General features: G+C 37.8%; 1 protein-coding gene across 2 annotated transcripts; it reads right to left on the bottom strand.

Moving 5' to 3' along the window:
- Positions 1-331: 331 nt before the first annotated feature.
- LOC122351256 (trichohyalin) lies at positions 332-26,433 on the bottom strand. Of its 2 annotated transcripts, none has more exons than XM_043248190.1 (30): positions 26,311-26,433; positions 25,828-25,960; positions 25,472-25,738; positions 22,236-22,359; positions 21,217-21,357; positions 20,638-20,834; positions 20,104-20,290; positions 19,869-20,002; positions 18,800-18,986; positions 18,541-18,696; positions 16,744-16,905; positions 14,690-14,821; positions 14,249-14,326; positions 10,277-10,344; positions 9,621-9,713; positions 9,326-9,544; positions 9,141-9,230; positions 8,922-9,014; positions 8,702-8,791; positions 8,456-8,551; positions 7,637-7,729; positions 7,474-7,540; positions 7,080-7,281; positions 6,051-6,246; positions 5,849-5,972; positions 4,660-5,090; positions 2,283-2,488; positions 2,013-2,185; positions 982-1,201; positions 332-761 (listed from the first exon to the last, which is right to left on the bottom strand). In XM_043248190.1, the coding sequence occupies exons 2-30, from the start codon at positions 25,927-25,929 to the stop codon at positions 584-586; spliced, it is 4,506 nt and encodes a 1,501-aa protein (XP_043104125.1). In that variant the 5' UTR covers positions 25,930-25,960; positions 26,311-26,433; the 3' UTR covers positions 332-583. The 2 variants fall into 2 exon arrangements, with proteins under 2 accessions (XP_043104125.1, XP_043104126.1); XM_043248191.1 differs by having other exon boundaries at positions 9,380-9,544.
- Between the last annotated feature and the right edge of the window lie 709 nt (positions 26,434-27,142).

Below are 27,142 nucleotides of genomic sequence, written 5' to 3'. Positions count from 1 at the left end.
TAAGAATTGAAATATGCTGGAGCCCCTATATCATTAATGGTTTTATGTACCTTTTTTTTTTTTTTTTTTTTAATTTACCCTCTAGATGCTGATGCTGTGCATGTTGTGATCTTATATATATATATTAATATATGAAACTCTCTACTACAGATTACAATTAACTTCAAAATATGAGCAATGCGCATACACCTGAACAAATCTTGTTACAGTAGAGGGCGCTGCTCACTCTTTGATCCTCCTTTCACTCCTCATCATTACATCTATTTGATTTCAATTATAGCACTTGGAATGTGTAAGAATATATATATATATATATATATATATATATATATATATATATATATATATATATATATATATATATATATATATATATATGAAAATGCCCATGGTGTTTTATTATTTTATTAATTTACATCACTGTTTGGTCTAGAATTCAGAAGTGCTGATATGCTGCGATGCCAGAGTTAGACATCTGAAAGCATACGAGCTATCCGGCAGTTTACCTCACACTGATTTGTTCACCTACTGAAGGAAATATAACTGAAACACTAGTTGTGAGAATTTACTGCATGAAGAAGAACTACAGCACATCTTTGAGTGTGTCCTCAGGTGCGGGCTCAGCCAAGCCAAGCAGCTTCAGCAGGGTGAAATAGGAGAAGATCCAGGGCCGAGAGATATCCTGTGTCTGCTCCAGCCCTTCAGCCTCCACAAAAAGCCCCCTGTGAAACTTTAAGTGCTGCTCCAGTGCCGCCCTCTGCCTGTAACAGAGAGAATAGGGGGTTCCTGCAGGCAAATTCCTCTAGTGTTTTCGCCTTAGCCTAAATCACCTTTACCCTAAATCACTATAGTAATCGTAGATTACCTACTTCCACGATGCTTTGGTTTTATGCTACAGCTGCTAGCTAGATGGCCACAGCTTAGCTAGTGTAGCCGTAATGTTCTCACATGTACGAGATGTGTGCGGCAGCCGTGACATACCTGGAGAACAGTTCAGCCTGCAGTCTGGCCTCTTCCACGGCGTGTATGGCTGCTTCCTCCTCCTTCCTCCTCCTCTCCTCGGCAGCTTTCCTCCTCTCCTCCTCCCGCTCCAGCTGTCTTCGCAGGTACTCCAGTCTCTCGCACTCATCCATCTCCGACAGCTTCCTGAGCTCCTCCTCCTTCCGAGCTTCCTCTTCCAAACGCTCACGTTCCAGTTGGGCTGAAAATGAGTCAGTCATTCAATCATTCATTTGTTTACTTATTCATAAAACAGGATGTATACTGATCTGTGTGGTCCACTTAGACTGTTGGGTACTTGTCTGCGGGTTTGGAGTCAGAGCCTCACACTGGCCATAAAGCCCTTGTGAGCAGCCTATTAAATCATAAAATGACCACTTGGACTGCCTTCGGTTTGACTGATTTCATGGACAAGTGAAGGACACAGGACCGCAAGTCTGTCAAGTGTGCCATATGGGACTGTAATGTGGTCAGTATTACTGTTATCAAGGCGGAAATCAGCAGTAGTGGGTTAACTTAAGATATCTGCTCTCAAAACCTAGTGAGGAGCATACATACATAGCAGGTATATGAAAAAAATGCTGATTGTAAATAAATGATCATTCGGTTATTTAAAATATTAAACCCACCATCAATTAGAAAAACAATTAATAAAGTGTATTTAATATATATAGTGCTTAATTGCATTGTTATCTCAGCAACTTCAAACTTAATTTATATCAACTTTCAAGTCTAAGATAATAGGATAGGATAAGATTTGGCCCAGATACAGCAATCTGAAAATCTGAAATCTGAGGGTGTTTCTCTGCTGGTAAGAATACAGCCTTAGGGGCCATTCACGCAGTTCATTTTTAGTTCATTTTTACACACAGTTAATTTTTGTTTCCTATGTGAACATGCGCTAGATGGACATACAGTAGTCACACAAAAGCGGAATTCAGCCAAGTGATATCAAGGCTGTCACATCATAGGAACCTCGACCAATCAGAAGCCATGGCTGCTCAGGTATTTACCAGCCTGTCGTTTTTCCTCTTCCTGCCTTTCTCTCTGGAGCCGTTCCAGCAGCCTCCTCTTCTCTTCCTGCCTTCTTCTTTCTCTGTCCTTCTCCGCCCGCCCTCTCCTCTGTCTCTCCAGCTCCTCCTCCTGTCTTCTTTGTCTCTCTTCTTCTTCCCTGATCTTCTGTAATCTGCATATGTGACAGTGATGGTTTCTTGCCGGTTTCTTGTCAGTGATATAGTATTTTGTTCGAGTATTTGTTTCCAAAGAGCAGTGACACCTTGTACCTTGCTTCCTCTGCTCTTCTCCTCTGTTCGTCTTCCAGTTCCAGTCTTAGCCTCTCTTCTGTCGCTTCCTTTTCTTGCTGTCTCTTCTTTTCCTCCTCTCTCTCCCTCCGTTTCTTCTCCACCTCCAGACGACGGCGCTCGGCCCTTTCAGCCAGCGCTGCAGCTTTTTTGTCTGCTTGGTTAGTTGAAACCTCAATGCTTTTAACCTAAAAGTCAAATCGGTTTAACGTGTGTGGTGAGGTAACGTATGAATATGACAGTGACATGACAAGTAATTATGTTAACAAGCTTTATCATCACTCAAGCACGTGTGAACAATAGTGTCGGGTTTCAAACTGACAGCAGAACATGTCCTGCCAGTCGTCCTATAACTGCTTAAACATTCAGGTTCCACTTTATTTTGATGGTTCCTTTAACACATTCTGTTGACTACAAGAAACGTTGCACCTAAATAATTATCAACAGACTGTTCAGAAGGGACCATCAAAATAAAGCACTACCTATATTTCTGTGGATAATATGTATATTTTATAATGCTCTCAAATGTTTAATCGCAATTAATCTCATCAATAATGAAAATGTTTGTTTAAATTATATGCATATGCTGTGTGTTTTTATCATGTATTTATATAAATTCAAACACATTGTTGTATACATTTAAGAGAAACATGTTTATATAATAAATAGATTTATTTACATTATAAAAAATATGAATGCATAAATGTAAAAAACTTTAATTTTTCAACATATATACTGTGTGTATGTTTATATACACATGATACATATACATAGTACACATACAGTGGGTACGGAAAGCATTCAGACCCCTTTAAATTTTTCACTTTGTTATGTTGAAGCCATTTATCAAAATCATTTAAGTTCATTTTTTCCTCATTAATGTACACACAGCACCCCGTATTCACAGATATAATTGTTGACATTTTTCCAGATTATTAAAAAAGAAAAACTGAAATACCACACGGTCCTAAGTATTCAGACCCTTTGCATTGACACTCATACGTTTAACTCAGGTGCTGTGCATTTCTTCTGATCATCCTTGAGATGGTTCCACACCTTCATTTGAGTCCAGCTGTGTTTGATTATACTGATTGATCTTAATTAGGAAATCCACACACACCTGTCTGTATAAGACCTTACAGCTCACAGTGCATGTCAGAGCAAACGAGAATAATGAGGTCAAAGGAACTGCCTGGAGAGCACAAAGACAGAATTGTGGCAAAGCACAGATCTGGCCAACGTTACAAAAAAATTGTGCTGCACTCAAGGCTCCTAAGAGCACAGTGTCCTCCATAATCCTTAAATGGAAGACGTTTGGGATGACCAGAGCCCTTCCTAGAGCTGACCGTCTGGCCAAACTGAGCTAGGAGAGCCTTGCTGAGAGAAGTAAAGGAGAACCCAAAGATCACTGTGGCTGAGCTCCAGAGATGCAGTAGGGAGATGGGGAAAAAGTTGCAGAAAGTCAACCATCACTGCAGCCCTCAACCAGTCGGTAATTTATGGCAGAGTGGCCCGACAGAAACCTCTCGGTGCAAGACACATGAAAGCCTGCATGGAGTTTGCTAAAAAACACCTGAAGGACTCCCAGATGGTGAGAAATAAGATTCTTTGGATTTTTGTGAAAAACGTGTTGCATCTTTCCCAAAAAGACTCATGGCTGAATTAGATCAAAAGGGTGCTTCTCCTAAATACTGAGCAAAGGGTCTGAATACTTAGCACCATGTGATATTTCAGTTTTTCTTCTTTAATAAATCTGCTAAAATGTCAACAATTCATTAATGAGGGAAAAAAAATTACTTAAATGATCTTAGCAAATGACTGCAATATAACAGAGTGGATATGTATGTATATAATGTAAACAAAACCTTTATTTTGGATGCAATTAATCACATTATTTGTCCGATTTTCACATTTTTGTATTGTTGTGATCCAGTTTGCAGTCAGTTGGCTAAAATAATGGCTTATTTTTTTTAACAATTTTTTTTAGCAAAAATTTGGTAACATTGATTAACTTTCTGTCTAGACAAAACATTTCCTTATTTCTGAAGACATAATTTTTGCTATGTCTACATTTGCTACTTTAATTTAAAAAGTTGCAAACAAAGTAGAAAAATCATCAGCTACACCTCCTTGCAACAACCGTTTTTGTTTTTCCTGTACTGCACTGTTAAGGAAATAATCGATTTAGTGAACAATTCAAATAATAACAAAGAATGGTTTGTTGACCTATTTATAGACCGTCCCTTCTGACGTAGCACTGTGACGGTAAAATCCTCACCACTAATCCACTGTCTGACTGATTCAAACACATAGTGGTGTATTCGAAAGCATAGCTAGCTGTTAAATGAGAAATACTCACGTCAGTGCCTGGCTCAGATTTGCTGATGTCTGAGGCCGAAGGGAGCGCTGACTGAGGAGGCATGTGGATGAGAGACAGGGGTGCTGGGCTGCACGGGCCACAGTGGGACGCCGTCCCCATCGAGGCGGTTCGGATGGAGCTCTGTGAGAATCTGTGAATGCTGGCGTCTGAACGAGCTGTAACGAGTGAGCGCTGAGATCTGTAAGTGCTGTAAACTGATCTGGGAGAGAGTTCGTGTGTGTCTGTAGTCTCTGTATCAGCATCCATGTCATCTTCAGAGTCGGTATAGGTGTGTTCTGGTGTGTTCTCTGTGTTTTCTAGTTGCTCGTCTTCGGAGTCGAGAGTCGTCACCTCTCTCTTAAGCGTCATCGGTCTCTCAGGCTCATCCACTGGATCTGCCATCCATTCAGCATCCTGTGGCCGAGGTTTTCCTAAAAGAGATGCACTGAAATTTGGTTTTCTTTCATATGCTCAACTTTCTTTCTTTTTTTTGAGTTTGAGAAGAAAAATTTGTTTTAAAATCGAATGGGTCGCCTAATGCCTATAGTCAGCTTTCTTCTAAAGTATCATAAGGATGACTACTGTTACAAATATGGGGTTGGTAAGATATTTGATAAAAAATGGGGCAAAAGTTTTATTTGAATATATTATACAATGTGATTTTATTCCTGTGATGGCATTCATTTATCATTACTCCAGTCTTCAGTGTCACATGATTCTTTAGAAATCATGCTACTTTGCTGCTTTTATGCTAATTTATTATTATTATTATTATTATTATTATTATTATTATTATTATTATTATTATTATTATTATTATTATTATCATCAATGTCGAACACAGTTGTTTATTAATATTTTAGTGTGAACATTTTTGAGTGATTATTTGAAATAGGATAATAAAATAGTTATTTTTATTATATTATACATTTCTTTGCTGTCACTCTTGATCAATTTAATGCTTACTTGCTGAATAAAAGAGTTTATTTCTTAAAAAAATAAATAAAATAAAGATGAAAACATCAAACTCACCCCAAACCTTTACACAGCAGTTTAGTTAGAATTTTTTTTTTTAGTTAAACGTTTTAATTTTACACAATAATTTAACTGACGCTTAAGTTTTGAAAAATATTAATGATATGATAGAAATGTAAACTTTTCACTACTTCTTAATGTAAACTTACAGTACCTACAACAAACGCTGGTTGACCCTTTTTCTTTTTAACTTTAACTGTTGAATTCTGGGCTTTTATAGGCTCTTCATTTTCTTCTTCAGCTTCTTCTTTTTTCTGTTTTCCAGTTTTCTTTCTCTTCTGCAGATTGAGAGCATATTACGACTAATACAAGGCATATTTAATCAGTGAGAGCATATGGACTAACATGTAACTCACTTTCTTTGAAGTAGAAGCGGGATCCTCGGAGACACCGATATTCTGGGTCTCGGTGTCTTCGTGAATTTGAACACTTTTCCCTTTTGTTTTCCCTGTTTGCTTACTAGACTTCTTATTTTTCTTCACTTTCTCCACCAGCGCGTGTTCCGCGTCTTCTCTTCCACCTGCGTTTTCTGAATGACCTTTTCTGTCAAAACTAACCACAACGGATACAGATAGATTTAGCTAGATAGACGTATATTTAGAGGAGAGCGTCGGAAGTTCAGAAGTTAAGATATAGCCCAGACGGAGTGAGGTAGGGAGTGAGAGAGATTTACTGATAGGAGCTGAGATGTGAAGCGATATCCTAATCTCCTCTCGGCTTTCTCACCGCTCGCAGGGCCTGAGAAGGGTTCGGCCTGAAATCTGAGCTACAATCAAAGAGCGCCGGAGACCGGGACGGATGGAGTGACGAGAGAGGAATGCAAACAGTGATTAGACAGGATATTAATGAGTCCACGAAAACCTTGGAGCCAAGCAGTTTGACCTCTGTCTGACCTGTGACCCGAAGTCGCAACCTGCTTTGTGTACACCAAAACACAACGGGAACGCAAGCAGGCTGATGATTGAAGAGCTAAGAACTGATGAAGTGGCCAAAAGCGAGAGGGAGGAGTTCGGGGGAAATTAAAAGGACCAGAAATTACAAAGAGCGCTGGGACGTGTTTATTATCGAAAACTCTTTCTGCTAAACTATAATTATAAACCATAACTGCTAGTTAACTAAAGCGGTATTTTGTTACCAGTTTCGCTCTGACCGGGTCACAATTTAGCGCAATAACATAAACATTTGCAACACGACGCGATTCCCCTATTCATCATTTATTTGGATAGAGGGGTTGCATGCGTCGCGCTGGGAACATTTATTATCATTCGGCTTTCTATATTCAAATACACAAGCGTGTCAATCATACTTAATCGTCCTGCGCATCTGCGCTGATTCTTTAAACACAAAAACACAAGAGCTCAATATCACATGTGACTGAGACTCACTCCTCCTCCGCTGGTAATTCTGCCTGTCCTTCAGGAGACAAAGACCGCGGTGAATGTGCTCTGGAAGTGAAGTGTGTTGATTCAGGGCTGATAGCAGGCGCAGCACCTTTGGACTTCCTTGACCCCCGTGTCACCTTTGTTTCCGGCTGTAAAGTTGTTGCCTTTACTTTTCGGTTTCTTCGCACCCTAGTGGCCCCCTCTCCTGCGAACAGTTTAGGTGAAACTTTTGAGGGTCGTTCTTGCTGCAACTTTTTGCATCTGCTCTGAACGTTCGGGTTTTTGAAGACATTCAACACCATCTTTGACTTAAATGGAAAAATCTAGGGCAGAGCTTAGATACCAGATCAGCAGCATTACTCTTTATGTTGCTGTGCTGAGCTGTAACTCAGGTTACCGGTTTTGTTGAGCTGGTGAGCCGTGGAGCTGCTCATTTCCTCTAATCTCTCCTCAGGTAAATAGACCTTGAGGGAGACGGGATAAGACTCTGTAAGATTAAGCTAGGCGTTAATGGATAACTCATAATGGCATGCTACATGTTATACCAGTGAAGGAATTACCTGTTCATCCTGAATTATTTCACTGTCGGAGCCGAAAAAGTCCTCCTTCCTCTTGGCTTTAGTCTGCTTTGCATGGGATCTCACCTTAAATGTCTACAGAAAACAGCATCACTCGTACAGTACCATTCAAATGTTATTTATAGACGCATTTATGGATTTAAAAAAGGAATGCTTTTGTTGCACAAGGACACATCAAATTGATCAAAAGTGACAGTAAAACATTTATAATATTATAAAAGGCACCAAAAAGTCTCAATCATCAAAATATTAAGCAGCACAACTGATTTCTATATACACACACACACACACACGCACACACACACACACACACACACAGTGCAATGATTAATTGTGAAAAATCACATTCAAAATAAACATTTTATGTAATGTGTGTGTATTGTGATGTATAATGATGTTCATATAAGTACACACATTCAGTATATATTTTGAAAATGATTAAATTTGTATACAGTTATATTTATATTTTTAGATATTTTAATATATAAAAAAATTCTTAATGTATAGATGCATTTGTTTGTATTTATGCATGATAAATGTATATAGTACACACGTTATGTACAAAAAATGTTTTAATCATTGTTTAAGCGATTAATCATTTGACAGCATCTATCTATATAGATCTATCTAGATAATACTTAATAAAGTTACAGATTTTTGATCAAATAAATACAGTCTTGGTGAGAATTTCTTTTGAGTGTCGCATGTTCTCAAGGTAGATTGTTTTGCTGCATGTTATTAAGACGTGAGGATCATCAGTTTTATAATGATGTGCACATAGTGTAAAAGAGGAAAATTCACCTGCTGTGCCTCACGGATTATTTCACCCTCAGCTCCTAAACAATCATCCTTCCTCTTAGCATTAGTCTGCTTTGCACGTGATCTGACCTTAAAGACCTGGAGGAAACAGCATCTCTCATATTTTCATTTCCACCTGAATCTGTAGCTCTTAGGTCAGCTGGTTTGAAGATTTCTAGATCTTCCTGGCCGTAGAGGTTGAAGGTGACCGATCTCATAACAGCGTACAGTTAAAAGAGCAAGACTCACCCCTTCCTCCTGGATGATCTCGCTGCCAGCACCTAAACAGGCATCCTTTTTGGCTTTCGCCCTCTTTGCACGCGATCTTACCTTATACTCCTACAGAAAACATTTTGAGTCTGTGAATCCAGCTCTTTGTTTCAGCTGCTCTAAAGATGGGTTAAGGCTTCACAGAATATTATAATAGCATACTAAACTACATACAGGTAAAAAAAAAAGGAAGACTCACCTGTTCCTCCTGGATTATTTCATTGTCATCGTCTAAACAATCTTCGTTTCTCTTGGCTTTAGTCTGCTTTAAACGCGATTTGACCTTAATCACCTACAAAAAACAGTATCTCTCATATTTCATTGTGATTTCCACAAAATCATTTGAGCTGGAACCTTAGATGAACTGTTACTCGGTTATAACAAATCAAAGCGTGCTGCTAAAACAAAAAGCACTCACCCTTTGTTTCTGAAAAGTCTGACGGTCAGAGCCTAAATCGTTCCCTTCATTTACTGCATTATTCTGTTGTGTGCAAGCTTTCCTAGATACCTACAAAAAGATTTCACACATGATATTTGTTCGAAAAATGCTATTTGTTATTTCCATGACTTTTGTTACTGATATAATTCAAAAGAAAGTCATACAGGTTTGGGAGGACATGGTGATATGAATATGTCTAAACTATCTTTCTCATCCACCTCCTCCTCTTCTTCCACTTCCTCATCTTCTTCTTCCTCTTCCTCATACTCTTCTTCTTCCTCTTCCTCTTCCTCATACTCTTCTTCTTCCTCTTCCTCATACTCCTCATCTTCTTCCTCTTCCTCCTCTGCATTAGTTTCTTTGCGAGAGGTGACCTTAAGCACCTACAGAAAGCAACAAAATTCACCTAAACTTTCCCAGAGGTCACCATCGATCAGATGTTATCATGTTCAAGCTCACCTGCCTCTTCCCAACTGTTTTATTGCAGGAACCTAATTGATGCCGCCTCTCCTTAGCGTTAATTTTCTCTGCAGTTTTATTGACCTTAAACCACTAGAGAAAATGAAACCAGACAAATGTTTAGTAATTTTCAAAAATATTAGTTATCCTGTAGGATTCCTATACATTTTCAGGCACATAGATCATCGGTTGTTTCTGGCAAAAAAAAAAAGTTCCTCTAGTTCTTGTGTTTTCGTCATTGTACAATGTTCAGGATCACAGGGACACAAAAGTTCTCTAGTGCCAAAAAAGCACTTAGCGGTGTCCTTGAAGACCAAATCAATGTGACAACAGATTGCACCTTATGTTGCTTGATTAATAACCACTACTGATCAACACATGCTGTGCTCCACACAGAAGTATAAAAAGAATATTAACTGAGAGCACAAGCATGCTGGCTTCATCGGCATAATGGAAACATCATTAATTTGGAAACAGACTGGCTTTGATTAAAGGGGATTAACTGACTTTGCTATATTGCACTGAGTGCACTGAACTTTAGTTCGTAGTTAATTCCTTCTCTCTCACTGTGAAATGTTTCATACTGTATAATAAAAGCGTCTCTCAAAATCAGCACCTATAGTGAATGGAAAGATTTGCGTGAGGACGTACTGTACCTCATGACTAGAGTCAAGCTTCTCGGTGTCTGAAGAAGTTTCTTCAGTGTTACTTGCGTCGTCTTCCTCTGTGAACAGACATAAGTTTCTGCATGACTATTAAAGAAGATAAAATGCATTCAAATGTAAACTACTGCTCAAACATAAATCAATGATATGCTGACTAGTGATTAATCGGCATAAAAAGAAAATCATTTTTAAAAATACGGAGGAGAAAATGAATTAAGCAAATCATTTGGGACCTTTCATTAGCCATAATAGGGCCACTTTAATATTAGTTTTATATATTTAATTAAATAAATGCAGCCTGGGTGAGCAAAAGAGATTTATTTCAAAAGCAATACGACAGATGAAAAACTGTTGGACAAACTGTTGGACAATGAAAAACGACAAACATACTTTAGTTGTAGTGCCACATTAGGTCTTTAACTGACCTTTTCTCTGTATTTTGTCCTGTGTTTGCTTGGTCCAAATTAAACGGCTAAATCAAAGTCTTTAATTGCACACAAAATTCATCAAAATTCACAGTCGCAGCTTATTGTGACCAAAACCAATTTGCTTCTGCCATAAACCTTTATTTTGACACGCAGTGTGCCAAGTCAGGGTAAATCTCCCACTGGTAATTACCACTTCACGGTGGCCCTCGGCTTGTAAATACAATCATTCTGACAAGACATAAGCGCACTGGGTTGTCGTACGGCTGAAGCGTAGTGTGCTTGCGTCACTTCTAATCAGGTGGACGAACCTCGTGGAAAAGTGCTGCGTTCCACCAGGGGGCACAAGAAACAGGCCCGTCCCGGGCATGATCGCTCACAAAAACCTCAACAGCACATGACAGCAGTTCAGCTTGCCATGCTAAATTTATTCATAATAGTATGTTTATATGTCTAGTCATTTCTCAGTCAAATCCGGTATATCTTTTTGTCTGAGAAAACAGTTCTGAAGTTACAATGCGGTTCAATTTGGGTTGTAGAATAGCAACCGCAGCTTCTCAGTTTGCCACTTGTACGATGTATTTTACCGACACAGATATTCTTGTGCGCGCCAGATTTCTGTCTTCTGCATTAAACTATGAGACAGCGAGCATGTTTAGTGTCGTGCCGTATAGGATCGCTAGTGTTTTTCTTTGCCTGCGCGCCCCGGCCTGAAGTCTGGACACAGGGCGGCCAGTTATTTTGCACCAGCCAACGTTGGTTTATTTTTCAGCAAGTCTGTCTGCTTTAATGGGTTCCAGCGCTGCTTTGATGTCAATGAGGCAAAGGAACGGGTGCGTGGAGGAGATAGACAGTATGAGGGAGCGAGTTTAACCGAGAGGGGGGGAGGAAAGAGCCTCACACATTCGCCTGTAAGGCGGTGTGAACGCAGAGGCGACCCCATCCTCAGGAGAGAGGGGCTGCAGTTTGTTCCACATTCTTGCTGTGCGCTGTGAGGGAGACCTCTGCTCCGTCTCTCCACACCCCGCTCACCTTCCACGCCCTCTGATCTCACACACCCATCCACTGCAATTATTCATCCTGCATGACACCAACCCCGCCGAAAAGCAACAGGACCGCTCTTCCGCTTGCTTTCTCCTTCTGTCTTTTTCTTGATTTCTGCCTCTGTCTCGCTTCTTTCTCTGTTTATGTGAGAGTCCCCGCTGAACTTCTGTCTAAACAGGCAACGGAGATGGAATGTAGGTCACTAGATGGTTTTTAATTGGACTTGCGCTTATATTGGATTTATAAAATATCAACTTGTTAGTTACCTCCATCATTAGTTAGACTGAACACACCTCTTCGTTGTTGAATAACAGTTTAGAGATTGTCCGTTAAACTGCGTATCAATGTTTTTATCTCTTCTTTTTTGAGCAAAAGAACTGGTGCTTCACGTATAAAACTGTGTGTAATATTTTTTTCTAAAATTGGCAGATGTGTAAATCTGTACGCATGAGACAACTTCGCTTTTTAGAAATCTGTGTGCAAAGAAAAATGAAAAAGGAATTTGCACACATAACATATTTTTAATAATGCAGATTAGGGAGTGGAAGCTTTTTTGCTCATTTTTGCACCCTTTATGCGTCAGGCCTCTGAAGTCACAAGATGACAAAATGATCGGGTTATGCTGAAAAATGTACTGTGCAAATTGAAAACGAATCACAATTGCAATAGGAAGTGAACTATAAACTTTGATCCACCTCGAGTGTGGACTGCTATAGTACATATTTAATTAAAAGTATTTTCAAACTGTCATTATTGCATCAAATGTTGTGCAATGCTCCTTCTTGAAGAAACAGGATGCTTTTGCTTTGATATCAACCTCTATTAAAAAAAATATATTTTTGACAAATGGGAATTTAAAAAAAAATCACTACAGTTTTAGCTTTGCAAAAAAGGGGAAATGCTCCCGCCTCTTATTTTCACTGCTTCATTTCCTCTTCTGCTGGTGGAGGGTCTATCTGTAATGAACGCCACCCGTCTCCAGCATTCCAGACGCCCCAGAATGCCATGTGGCACCTCTGAACACTCCTTACTATTTTCAGCGACCAACTTGTTAGCACGTTGTCAGTGTCCAGACAGACAAGCATAAAACATCCCAGAATAAGCCCAAGGACACACGTATTGGCATTTGGTTTTAGGTTAAAGTGCTGATGTCTGTGTGATGAAAGGAGTGATGTCTGTTAATGGATGAACGATCAGCTGTAACACACATTTCTAAAACCCAACAACAGGGGAACTTGCTATGACTTTAAAAAAACAAAACAAAATAGTACTTTCACGGCACTGTATAGTTTCGGAAGGTTATGCTGTGGTGCTTTGATATATATCACAGTGCGGGGATGTAGCCCCTGGGATGATAGCCATTTGCTCAAAGAGTCCTTATTTAGAAAGTGTCTGTTTCAGAAGGGGCCTGGATAGGAGGAAAGGGGGCGAATGAAGAGAGCGCTTGCATGGCGAGCCGATGGAGGAGGGGGTTCGGTGGGTTAAGGCAGGTCGGTGGGGGTTGAGTTTCTGACCAGTGACAGGATAAAGGAAACAGAGCAGCTCCAGAGGTCGGCTTGAGAAAACACAGCCTCTGTCAGTCACACAGACTCCTGGGCCGGGATTAGGCCTCAGCCTGGGGGGGGATCGGGTTTCTCGGTCCGGGATACCTCACTGCTGCAAACCACTACCAGATGTGAGAGCGGGAGGGAGGGGGCGGCGTGTGCTTTATATGCATGTTTGTGTGTTTGTGATTCACTGTACTGTACTATTTTTACTTGTATTTTACTCGTTAGTGCCCATATGAAATGAGTTTGAGGATGGGATGAATTTCTAAAAAAGGCTGGTTATGTAAAAATGCAAATTTGATGAAAGGTTCTTAAGTGAACCCATATGACGGCTGGAACGTCTACGGATACATCAGACAAGAAGCCCAGGAGATAAAAATTCATAAAAACAAATTCTACCATTAATCTTTTATTCTATTCTATTCTATTCTACTCTATTCTATTCTATTCTATTCTATTATTGTCAAATGATTAATCACGATTAATTGCATCCAAAGTTTGTGTACTGCGAAAATTACAATGTATACTAATACATAATTATCCATATTTAGTTATTATTATTATCATTATTATTAATAATATTATCATCATATACACCTGCAAAAATCTTACTAAAACTATAAACTACTAAATGTTAAAAAAAAAAAAATAAAAAAAATGTCAAACATATATAAAAGCACCCCCACACACACACACATACATACTATACATACAGACTGCCATAATAGATGCAAATTAATATATCGTAAAATTAATTTTACAATATATTTTTACTATAACATTCTTTAACTGTATTTTTTAATCAAATATATGCAGCCTTGGTAGACATGAACGTGTTTTTTAATTAAAAACGTAAAATAAAATAAACAAATAATACACAAATATAAAATACAACTGTAATATTACTACTACTGATTTTTCTTGTACTTTGGACAGGACATGCTAACCTTCCTCTGTGTTGTGGTCCTGTATGAGGATCGTCCAAGGCTGTTTCAAATCTCCCTCAGAAGTCAAAACTTTAAGAACTGGAAACAAAGAGGTACATTCTTTGTGTTATTAACATCTCTGTCTTTTACAGACCTCCTGTGCTCTCTATTTTTGTTTTGTCTGCTGCGTTTCCCTGTATTTGTCCTGAACTCTCACCCATCACCTCCTCTGTCCTTGAAATACACTAATACAGACTCCCCTGACAACAAGTTACATTTACAACATAATAACTCTAATAACACACGTCGTTGAGAATAACGTCTTGTGAACATTTGTACGTTTTTTTTTTTTTTTTTTTTTGTCCTTAGGAGCCCTGCGAGCAAAAGCCAGGACAGACATTTCTGTGTTCTGTGTTTATTTGGTTGAGCACAATATAAAAAACCAAGTAAAGCCTCGATTACCGTGACCTTGTGTGACATCACCCATTATTGGGTGGTCCTCAGTGTCAACTGCGGGATCCCAGAGAGACAAGCGTATGATTTCACCGTCAGGACCCATTATTAGGGTGCCCACTGCTTTGCCTCCCTGCCATTCTGACAAACACACAGATTCAAACATTGAGTTTAGCGAACCCAAAAAAGCAGACAGTGCTCTACATACAATGGGTCCAACATATAATTAGACACGTAAGTTATGTGTAAAAACCTATGAATGTCATTGCATCAGAAGCGTTGACCTAAGCTGCACAGATGGCAGAAGCACACTCATTTAACAAAAATGTGCCGTTAGATATTATTTTTATAGTCAGTATGATGAACTCTCACTCTAATCCTAATGGTATTAATAGGCATGTTTACGAATAAATTTTTTGTATGTTGAAGTGTATGCTGAAATGCACAATACGGACGATTCAGCAAATAAAGATTTCACATATAAGCACGGCTTTATATACAGTCATCTTCAGTAATCTATTATATTTTTACAAAAAAACCAACATAGTTTTGCAGTTATATAGATCAGGCTATAATTCTATATAAAATATATCTATAACATTAATGTAATTTATTAAATATTCTATACTGTAACATTATATAATTATAGAAATAATCACAAAATGTATTTTATTTTGCTTTCATATAATTAAGATATTCGTATTAGTTTTTTTAATCATTTTGTCAATAAGCGTTTTAGATTTTTAGACCCCTTGACCTAAATATAAAACGCAATTTAAATTAACACAGCATTTAAAAATATTTTATTGTCACTAATCCCACACCTACCTATAAACCTAAATATAACTATCTCTGTACAGTATAAGAAAAAACATGACAGACAGATAAATGCAATCATTTATTTATTGCAAAAATGCCATAAGCAGTATCAAATAATGATGTTTTGAAACCACAGTCCTTTCTGGCGGAACACAGTAGATATGTTTAAGGTGCAGAGCAGAATTTATGTTAATCGGTGAAAATATTATCCAGATTATTTTGCCGATCTTCTCTCCGTTAAACGCGCGAAGCGCCAAAGCACGTGCGAGAATCATTAACCACAAACACGGCATGTCGCAATCTGTAAGCAATGCAGGCGAGAGCCAATGAACGTTCGAGTATCCTGCCGTAAAACCTGTCGTTTGAAGCGGTAACGTTTGAATTGTAACGAGTGTGTCAATCAGGCGCGAACTTTACTGTTTGCGGTCATTAGTCTCACTGCTCGGAAAGGAGATGAAGATGGGATTTGGGTGTGTTCTTCTTAGTCGTATGGGTCTGGAAGATTTAATCGCGCGAATAAATTTGTAATTATGTTGCGTTTTTGGTGTATTATATGGTTCTATTGCCAGTCACAGCATGTCAGAGAAACATGGCACGTAAGTTAGACATTAAATGACAAATAAAGGTTAAACTTGCAGAAATGTTATTTATTTTAAGGGTTATGAAGTGTCCTTTAACATTATAAAGGCCTATTTTGGCAGCAGAAATCACACGGAAGAGAATAAAGAAACATAATAGAATAATTTTATATTAAGTAAATAATGCAGTTGCAAACAAGGTCATTGATATGACAATTAATAACAACAAAAATATTGAAGTTAATGCCGCAGTTTCAATATTTAAACTACAGTCTCATGGCGCCTCATGCACCAATATTTTAAACCTAAATCACTGACCCTCTGAGATTATAATATGAAGATAAAGATTAGAAATATGATAGTAGTAGTAATAGTAGCTGCCGGTTACATATTCATAATTACAAACTAAGTACTGGCTGTTCCTGTTTGTTTTTAACATTAACTTTTGTGTATTTTGTGTGTTTCATCACAATAAGACGCGAAAGAGAACCGTGTGTTTCTGCTTCCACTATAGGCATTTTCAAAATTATATAATAAATAATCTGTGATATTTTGTGCCGAAACTTCCCAGACACATTCAGGGGACACCTGAGACTTACAGTATATTACATCTTGTAAAAAAGGGATAGGTGCCCTTTAAGTGGACTTAATGAAACGTGCTGTTACCTCTGAGCTCCAGAGGGATGCAGCCTCTAGTGTGTCCTGTTTGTGTTTCTGGTGTGTCTGCAGGGTCGTGTAGGTTCTGTCTGTACACAGCCATGGAGCTCTGTTTACCTGGACCCCTCCTGCCCACCAGCGGGGGCAATGGACCAAGAGGGGGATGTTGATCTGAGGGAATTAAAGGTAAAGAATTCACTTCACTTCTTCAGTATAGTTAAACAAATTTAAACTGATGAAGAAATGACTCAAGTCGAATCTACAGCAGTGCAGCGTTCTCATATAGAGGCTTGTTTTGCTTGGGTCCCTGAGCTCTAATGGACAACTGAACCTTAGCCTCTGTGTTGTTATTTACCATATCGGCCCCTGAGATCTCCCACCAGCCCTGTGCTCACTCCCCACTGTCTAAAGACTTCATTTAGCCGCAGCCAAGCACAAGCCGAGCCACACATGAAGAGGTGCTCGGCCCTCAGAGGGGGGCTGTATGAGCCTCACCACCTCACTGTATGAGCCCCTGCAGCCTACAGCTTATTTAAGCCTCGTCTGAGGATGGTATGTGTGAACTAATGAGAAGAGGAAAGGCAGTCAGTGGCATGAAAAACGAGATGGTTAAAAATAAGAAGAAGAAAAAAGAACGAAAAGAAGAAATCGGTAGGACTTCAAATTTGTCACAGTATGGTTCAGGAAAAGAGTTGAAGCGAGGATCCATTCGCAAGAGGTGTTTCAAAGGAGAAACAGCACTGATCAAGAGGCGACATAAGGATACGACGCAAGGATGAGATAATGAGCAACTAAATGAGACACGGGTGCAGACATAATCTGTAAACAAACATAAAAATACAAAGAGAAATAAGAATAATATCAACATATCAGTCTCTAAACTGAAAAACACAAACAAAACATGACAATTTATTTTAATATATCAATGTTAGTCAATGCGTTAGATATCACAATATAAATTTAATTGCACCATTAATACACTTTTAACATTTTAATTTATATAAATGAACATTAATAATTAGGACTGAACATGAATTAACATAATAGCATCATAGTATTTTTTTATAAACTAAACTTAACCTTTAAATAAGCTTAAAAATATTGTTAATTGTTGGTTCATGATACTTAATGCATTTACTGTGTTAATCGAATCCTATTGTTAAAAGTTACCCAAATAAATAACAAAAAAGACATTTAACTAAATCAGCAAATTAGAATGATTTCTGAAAGTTCAAGTGACACCAAATTACATCTGAAAATATTTTAGAGCATTTAAACTATTGTTTAATTTGAATTATTGTATTGTTGAATTTTATCATAAATTTCTATCATGATAGTTTGACTCATTGGTAACGCTTTTACATGCACAAGTCAGAGTTTTGGCAGTGCTCTTGTATTTTTTCATCACTTCACCGGTTTTCAATACCTCACTGCCGTTGACTTTCAGGGTGAGTCATTCTGAGCTCTGTGCTTGAATAAGAGCCCCAGGTGTTCTTACAATATGTATTTCAACAATATGAGATCTGTTTTGTCTTCTGAAAATGTTTGACAAGTTTTTGAGTTTGCATTGAATTCTAGCCCCAGTTTTGAATTTGTTGGTTAATGCTTCAGTTGTACAGCACCGGGCATAAAGGTGGCTAATCAAAAAGACCATATTACAAAAATAATATTTTCTGTGATGGATTGTTTTCGTAAAGCTCATACATCATGAGTTATCATATTTCTTTCAGCAAATGTGCCCTAAGTCATATGTGAATCAGCAGCTGTACGGAGTTAGACCTGAATAATAAATAAATCTATCATTACCTTCTTTTTCTAGATCATCAGACCACACGACATTTCCAAGATCCATCTCTATAATTCTGCACTTGCTGTCAGAGTGAGGGTCCTGTTTTCCTTGGTCTGCATGCTCTAAATCACCATGTGGCTCTGTCTCCTCAACAGGGGTCCCGTGGAGGTCATCTGAGACACAGTAAAGAATGAATGGTTAGTAAAATGCGACATAATGAAACTAATGTATTATGTTGTACTCATTGGTAATAGCGTGCAGTGAGAGGTTGCGTACCATCTGGCTGATGGGTGTCTGTTTGTTCTGTTTGTGCGGGGAAGAGCAGCAGCACTTTGCTGTGGATGCGTCTCTCGGAGGGGTTTTCGTGTGCACTTCCCACTTTGATGTCTGGGAGATGTATGTGTAATTCCCTTTTTGGTAAATTCTCACAGCTGCTTTTTTTCTCTTTTATTTCTGTTTGATTCTTTGAGACAATTCCAAAAGAATTACACCCAAGATATGGTGAATTTACAAGAGACAAGGTTATTTTTTAGTTTCAGAACATCTACACCGTCTCTTTCATATTTTTGGGGTTATTAAGATGTAGTGGGTGTGATTATATATTTTAAGAATTATTTATTTAAAACTGTTAATACTTTTATTCGGGCAGAGATGCATTAAATTGGGTAACATTTATTTCAAAATGTGTCTAATTAAAATAAATGCTGCTCTTTAGATCTTTCTTTTAATCAAAAAATCCTGAAAAATATATCACGATTTTACAAAAATGTTGAGCAGCACAACTTAAAATGTGCAAAATCTACAGGAAATATTTCTTGATGATCATTAGAATGATTTCTGAAGGATCATGTGACGCTAAAGAGAGAAAATTCAGCTTTGCATTACAGAAATAAATTCTATTAAAATAGAATATAGTTATCATTTTCATACAGTATTTCACAATCTTAACAGTTAATGCTTTATTGATTGACAAGAGGTCATCATGCAGGTGTTAACCATATCCAAATCACATTGTGGAAGATCGAGTAATACAGAAGCTGGAGCGAATGTTAAAATGCAGAAAAATAGAAAGAGAACAACAATAATTTTTGTGGCTGTAATTTATATAAAAAAATAAGTCTGCACATGCATAAGATCCCCAGGTGTTCTTGCAATACATATTGGAGTAATATTTTGACAATGTTTGACAAGTATTCTCAAGACATTATCCTCACAGAAGTTAAAAGCAGAAAACAACATGTAGATTTTTTAGGCCGGTTATAAGAAGTGCATTGTTTTAGTGTTATGGTTGGGGTAAATGTGCCTTCATGCTTTTCTTAACTTTAATTACAAGCTGAATTCTTACCATTGTTAAGGTGATATCAGAGCCTGAGTTGACCAGTGGGCCTTGGTTAATGGGAGGTAAGTGGAAGGCAGTGAAGCTGGGATCTGTTTCTGTATTCACTCTCCTCGTGTGAGCTTCACCTCCACAGTGTCTCACTAAAACAAACACAGAACATCTCAGTTAGGACTTCATGCTTGCGACGTATGGATTTTATGGACTGTATGGTGACTAAATACTGAATGAGATCTTGTCTTACTCTGGCGGGATCCCTCCATGTGTCCACCGTAGTAGTTGACCCTTGAGAGGGGGCTGTACTCCAAAGACGAATCCACACACACTGACCTCACAGCGCACACCTCTGCAACTCCACCTCCACTCTCCATCCGACTGCGCTTCCCACGGCCGTTTACATCCTTACGAGGGTCGATCGCATGTGAGAGTATCTGTTATATGTCAGAGCAAAATAATGAAAAGCTCTTTAGCCGAGTTGTGAAGATATGGTCAAGAACGCATGGATAGAATGTCTACTTCATCTTAACATTTCTGCTCTGCGTTTTTCATTGTAAAGGTTCAAAAGCCGAATTCTTCACATAAACAGCAGTACATTACATCAGTGACAGAGATTAACCAAGAAAATGAAATCAGATGCTGTTAAAGGTCAGATGTTTTCTTATGAGCAGACCTTTCCAAGTGTCTGGTCTTATGATGCCAAAAGCACAGCGTCAATTAAATAGTTAGAGGGAATTGCCGGTCAGCGTTGGAAAAGAGACTAAGAGCCAAATGAACATACTGTGGAGGTGATTTTTTTGTTTGTTGGCATCACTGTTTGATCTTCAGTCTGATGTGCTGGTTCTGTCTCAGGGATCGGACTCATTTGAGTTCTGCACATGTCGACTACGATCCTCAGACTCCCTGCTCTCTTTCTCTCTTTTGGCTTCTCTTTCGGTGGATCTTTTTGTTGTTTGGTCTTAAAGGCCATTTGTTCATCTGGAATCAAAATGATTATAGACATTAAGTTAAAGTACAAGCATTAATCTCGGAAGCTGAAGAAGCAGCTTGCGGTTGTAATGGTTTACGTTTTAGGAATTGGCAATGCAGGGAAGGATTTTCCTAACTTAATGCTTTCATTCCTGACATGAATAGAGTGCATTCAGAGATCTGATATGCGTTTCTTAAAGATGTAAACATTCACCCTCTGAATGGATTTGAACTAAATGCTGGCACAAACACAGAAACATATTTGATTTTGTTCAGTGTGTTGGCTGGCATTGCTGTGCTGCACAGGATGTTGTTGATCTAATCAAGAGCTTCTTTTGAATAGTCGGCATTTATCTGATCTTTAGTGTCACTTGTGTTTCATGAGCTCTACCTGGTGCCGCTTGACTTCTCTCCTGGATTTGTACGTGTATTGAAGCATCTGTTATGGGTGGTAGAGGACCCAGGTCTGCCCTTTTGGGCCGAGGGGAACAGAGAAAACGTGGCTGATATCTGATCTGATTATTTTTTTCTCCTGAAAAACAATGAGATATATCAGTTTCTGCTACATATATAACATTTTTTTTTTTGGAGGGGGGGATCTGTAAGATTTTCTTAAATGTTTATTTGATCACAAATACAGCGAAAACAGCAATGTTGTAAAACAGTTTTGCAAATTGCAAAAACTATTCTATTGTATTAGAATTAATACATAAATATTGCAAAATTGTGATATTTCAAAGTGTAATTTATTCCTGTGATGGAAGCTTTCAGAATCATTACTCCACTCTTTAGTGTCACATTGTGATAAGATATTTTAAAAAGCTGCTATACAAGAATAATTTCTTTATCAAAGTTGAAAACAGCTTAGTATTTTTTGTAGAAATCAAGATGTTTATTTATTTTTGAATAATGAATAGAACATTTTAAAGAACAGCATTTACTTAAAGCAGAAATATTTTGGATTATTATAAATGTGTGTATGTGTATGTGTGTGTGTGTGTGTGTTATATATATATATATATATATATATATATATATATATATATATATATATATATATATATATATATATATATATATATATATATATATATTCTTTTTTGAATGATTGATGATTGTTCAAAAGATTTCCAATTTATTCATGTTGAACTAATCAACTTATTTTCTTCTGTTTAACATATTTTTTATTATATTTGAGCAGCCAGAGCACTCATTAATTACTGTTTTTTTTGTTCCATAGAAAAAGAAAGTCAAAAAAGGTTTTGTAGTTTGCTTTTGAAATTTCTCTTTTAAAGCAATTATAAATTATTTTAAATTTCACATGAAAGATCATTTTAAAGCATGTTGCCCTTTATTCTATATACCCTTAAAATCTGTAAAACATTGATTGGATTGTTTAGAGAGTCTGACCTTTGACCTGGCTTGAATTATAGTTCTTCTCTCCGGGCCTGGGATGAGTGTTGATGTTCTGTATAGCATGTTTAGTGTCTGGCAGTAAGGGGTGCGTTACTCCGGCAAGAGATCCAGCCGCTGACTAAAGGAAACAAAGAATCATATATAAAGAGCATATGTGTTTGATTTCTCAGTCCTTTCCAAACATGTTCCACTATCTCTTTTGAAACCACTCAAACACAATGTTCACTTATTTTCAAGGTCATTTGTCTGTATTAGCATGATGGATTTCTCTGCACGTGGCCTCCTCTTTGTAGTAAACGTCAGTGGAAAACGAAAACGTGAACGCCGAGCTGGAAGTCACACTGGAATTCTTTTGGATGCAATACCTTGCAATAGATTCAAAAGAATATAAGAGAACTGAGATGTTTTGATCTCCTGGGTTGAGCATTTAACAATAATAAAGAGAAACCAGGTGCCAGACATCAATGCTTTGAAATCAGTTCCTAAAAGAAAGAAAAAAATAGGAAAAAACCTACAATACGCATCCATAAAAAATACAGCACAGTTTACTTTTGTTAATGCAAAGGAATTTTCCTAATTGTTTTGCTGTGTTTTAAATTATGCACTTTATTGTGTTTTAAATGTCTGTAAACTTTTCTGCCATTATCCATTATAAGACATTATCCTTTATATAGAGAATTTTTATTAGTGTAGCTATTATTTACATAAAACTTTAACTTGCATTTGGTGTTATTCGATCAGTGTTTGTTTCTAAATAATGAAATTGTTTAAATGATTAAATATTATAATTATAATTTTCAATTTATTTTTTATTTTAGGTGTTGAATGTTACTTTAAGGTTGCCAAAGTGGTGCTTTTTAAAAATGTAACTCGGCTCTAAGTGAATGAAAACATCCTGCAAAGTTTTAAATCTGAAAGCGCACAGTGTATAAAGTTATTGTGCCTCAAAAAAGAGCTGACTCTGAATCATTGAAACAAGTCGTTTTTTAAACTCGCAAGCCATTTCATGTTGACCTCAACATGAAACATTAACATATTGCACGTCAACTTGTTGGTCTTTTTGCATTGGTTTAAAAGGAAAAATTCAAATTCATTCTTTACCACTAGGCAGTAATTTTGGTGCGTTAAAAGCTTGCAGACAAACCAAAAAATTAAGTTGAAGAAATTACTAATTATAAGAAGTTACTTTTTATTATTATTTACCAACAAAACAAGATCACAGTTTAGTTTTGTTACCAATAATACTGATATTAAGTCTATAATTCTTAGCTTCTTATTTGTCTGAATTCAGCTAGCCTTGCTGTGGATGACTATGACGATCCCTGGAGCACACCTGTGTTGTTTACATTCTGCCGTAGTTGAACGTGACGGATCGAGACTTCACACAGGCCACCCACAACCAAAGGCCCTTCACTCTGGAACCCCTCCAAATCCCTGTCCAAACCCTCATGTCTGTGAGGTAAACACACTGATTACTGCATTCAGCTCTCATCACCTGGATCATTCCCCTTTTGCCCCGAGAGGGTGCCATTTCGGTCACATACTGCAGCAATTTTTCGCTGTTATTGAAGTTTCTCTTTTCCTGCTGATCACAGAGTACTCGGGCAGTTTCTCTTCTAATCGTTCATGCGGGTTTACGTTTGAACGATGGAAGCTGGACATTGTGGAAACGAAGCCACCGTGGAGTTTACTTTTCTCATTCGAGATGCACACATGATTTCGATGATCCTTTTGATCTCTTTCCGCATCGACTGATGATTTTTGGGGACTCGCAGAGAGGATGGATTGACGCGTGTATAATGGGAGAACAGTCAAGGGCTGTGGAGCATTAGCAGATTGTGGTGGAAGGGAATTGGATAGATTATGGACTGTGTGCTTATGTAAAATCCCTCAGGACACCTTTATTAAGATTTGCAGCTCACATCTCACGGAGGTCAAACGGTACATTATGGGTAAATCACCAGACTTGATTGACCTGGAATGTGTGGAAATTGAAGACACCTTGAGGACTGACCGCACGTGTGTGTGTGTGTGTGTGCTGCGAACTGACGGCAGCGTTATCTGCCCGGCCCAGGTGCAGCTGAAGCGCTCAGCAAAAGGTTATGGAGTGAAATGTAAAATGAACATACCACATTTCACCCACTTGCCTTTAGGATGGGGTTACCTCTCCGGCCAGTAGAGCAGAGGTACAGCAATCAGAGCCGGTAAACTAATACCGCCGCCGAGTCTGTCACCCTGACCTGAACCTGAGTTTCAACTTTTCTGGCCAGTAAAATTCTGGAAGATTTACTGTGGACCGGCCTGTCTCTCAAGTTTACGTCCCACCTCTCTTGCTCTGCGGTAATCAAGAGGAAACTTCAGGCACAATGCTTCATTTGTAGTAGATCTAGCCCTCTTAGCTGAAGAAATTTGACAGATAAGGAACCATTTCATGCAGCACTCGGTCATGTACATGTACGTTAACCGATACATTAATCAGACGACTGTTCTGTTCAGCAGACTTTTCAGTAGCCATAGTTATTTAAACTTGACTATTAAGTCATTAAAATATGAGTGATGTTTCCAGAATTCATGACCTCTGCATGAACAACAACAGTAACAACATTGTTTTATGGAACTCTTGCTAAATTATTTCAACAAATTTCAAAAATCACTTTACTAATTTTTAGTTTTTAGCACAAAAAAAACACTATTTGACTATAGCATTTTAATTTATGGCTTTTACATAAATACACTTCAGTTCAATTACACACATGCGTAATTACAAATATATTTAAATACGTTACACAGGTTTTAATAGAAATTACATTTTAGTTTACTGTTAATACTTATTTAACTATATTTCAAAGACAATTGAAATGTAGGTAACACTTTATTTAAAGGTGTCCTTGTTATATATTTTACATGTAATTATAATATTATATTATATGTATTATAATAACAGATAATTATGCACAATTACATGCATGTAACACTATTCCATGCCCTAATCCTGACTATTTAGATTTCAGCAAACTGCATTTAATAAAAATTTTAAACTATTATACATTTTCATTTAATTGCAGCTAACATGAAAACATTAAATTCAGTTTACACACAGGCCTAAATATATTGTTTTAAAGTGTATTCTGTCCGTAATAAATATATGCTAAATGTACTACCCTTTGCAAGGGTAATAGGGTGTATTAGTATAGACCTTTTTTATGTATACTTCTACTTCTCAGATTTACCTTTTTTCCAAAAGCCAAGATAGCTCCAGTCAGGTCTTGTAGTGTATGCAGCTGCTTCTCAACTTCCTGTTTTGGGCAGCTCTGAGCTTTTCTCTTCCTGTTAACCTGGCCAGTCTTGTATGCCCGTGCGAGATCCTCTGAATACAGGATAAGAGGACCTCTCCTCGTACTGTAGGTTTTAGGAGGAACTGGTTCCATGCCTCCAAAAAAACGTCCGCTGCTGGTAAGACGTAGCAATGGAGGCTGGGATTTCCAGTTGAAGTAGTCCTTTTAAGAAGAGATTGTGTTTCCATTGACTATTTGCATTCAAACAAATCAAACTTTATGTCTTATATAGACATATCAAAAATATTTACCTCTGGTTCAAAACAAACCTCCAGCCTTCCATCATGACCATCTTCATTTGGCACAACTTGGCCATACCCACGACTCAGCAAAGAGAGGACAAAATCTTTCATTGTGGAGTTGTTGCGTTTCTTTAAATGAATGCTATAAAAAATATAAAATTCTGTCACGATCTGAACAGAAAGTTTTGAAACTCCTATCAAAAGTTTTTGTCTTATTAATAGTATGTACAGCAACTGTAAATCTAAGTCTTAAAAATAAAGGTTCTTTATTGGCATCTGTGATTCCACAAAGAACTTTTCATATCCAAGGACTTTGCCATTCCAAAAAAAGGATCTTTACGATGGAAAAAGTACCTTATTTATGTATTTTAAAAAAAGTTATCTTAAAAACTGTCCAGCAAAAGGTTGTTTGGGCAACCCTTTTTTTTTTCTTTTTTTTTTTTAAACAACACCTTATTCAGAGTTAATTCTTTTCAGTTTTTGTTCTCGTACCTCAGTTTGTGGCCGAGCTCCCCTCTCCTCAGCGACCATTTCTCTTTAATTCAGAATGCATTTGTGCCCCCGCCTGCTGCTTCTACATGCAACTGAATCATTTTGGCCCATGCTACGAATGTCTGTGTTTACTGAGCTTTGCAGTTGCCAGGCTCTCCACAGCTCCTCAGCTCACAACTGTTTTCTTGTTGCCTTGGTTGCAACCAAGCAATTACCCCCTTCTGGTCAGGCCAGCAACTCTGACTACCTTAGCTAAGCCCATCCTAAAATACAAACAAAAGGAAGATGACAGCTCACAGCTTTTGTGAATAACCCAAACTGGGTCTCCTGCACAACACGTGCTGTCATATGACTAGGATAGCACGTCCCTAATTAGTGTTACTGACCGTGCCACAAGAAATAGACTTTTCCTTCCTTCACATAAAATCCCTCCATCAATCACATAGACAGGAGAAATTGTTCAAGTTTACAGCTAAAGACCTACAGGATATCCTTAAATAATGTGAGAGGACACCGTGACAGTTTAGTCACAAGAAGAAAAACTAAATACTCTGGTGTTATGTCTGGCTAATGAATATGTTGTAGTGAAACTCTCTAAGTCCACTTTATTTATAAAGCCCTTTCCACTACAGAGTAGAGCAAAAGGCTGTTGAGCAACACAACAAAACTACAGTAACAATTTACAAAAAAACTAAAATGCAATATAAAAATATCCATAGAAAATAAAAATAAAAAAGCCATAGAAAATAAGTGATGTTTTTTACACCAGATGTCCGGCCTGATGTCCGGTGTAAGAGAGTTCCACTGTCTTGAGCCAGCAACTCAACTCGTT

This window comes from Puntigrus tetrazona, chromosome 9 (genome assembly GCF_018831695.1).
Source record: "Puntigrus tetrazona isolate hp1 chromosome 9, ASM1883169v1, whole genome shotgun sequence".
Lineage (NCBI taxonomy): Eukaryota > Metazoa > Chordata > Actinopteri > Cypriniformes > Cyprinidae > Puntigrus > Puntigrus tetrazona.
Note: the sequence above shows the minus strand (reverse complement) of the source record. Positions and strands in the feature narration are given on the sequence as shown.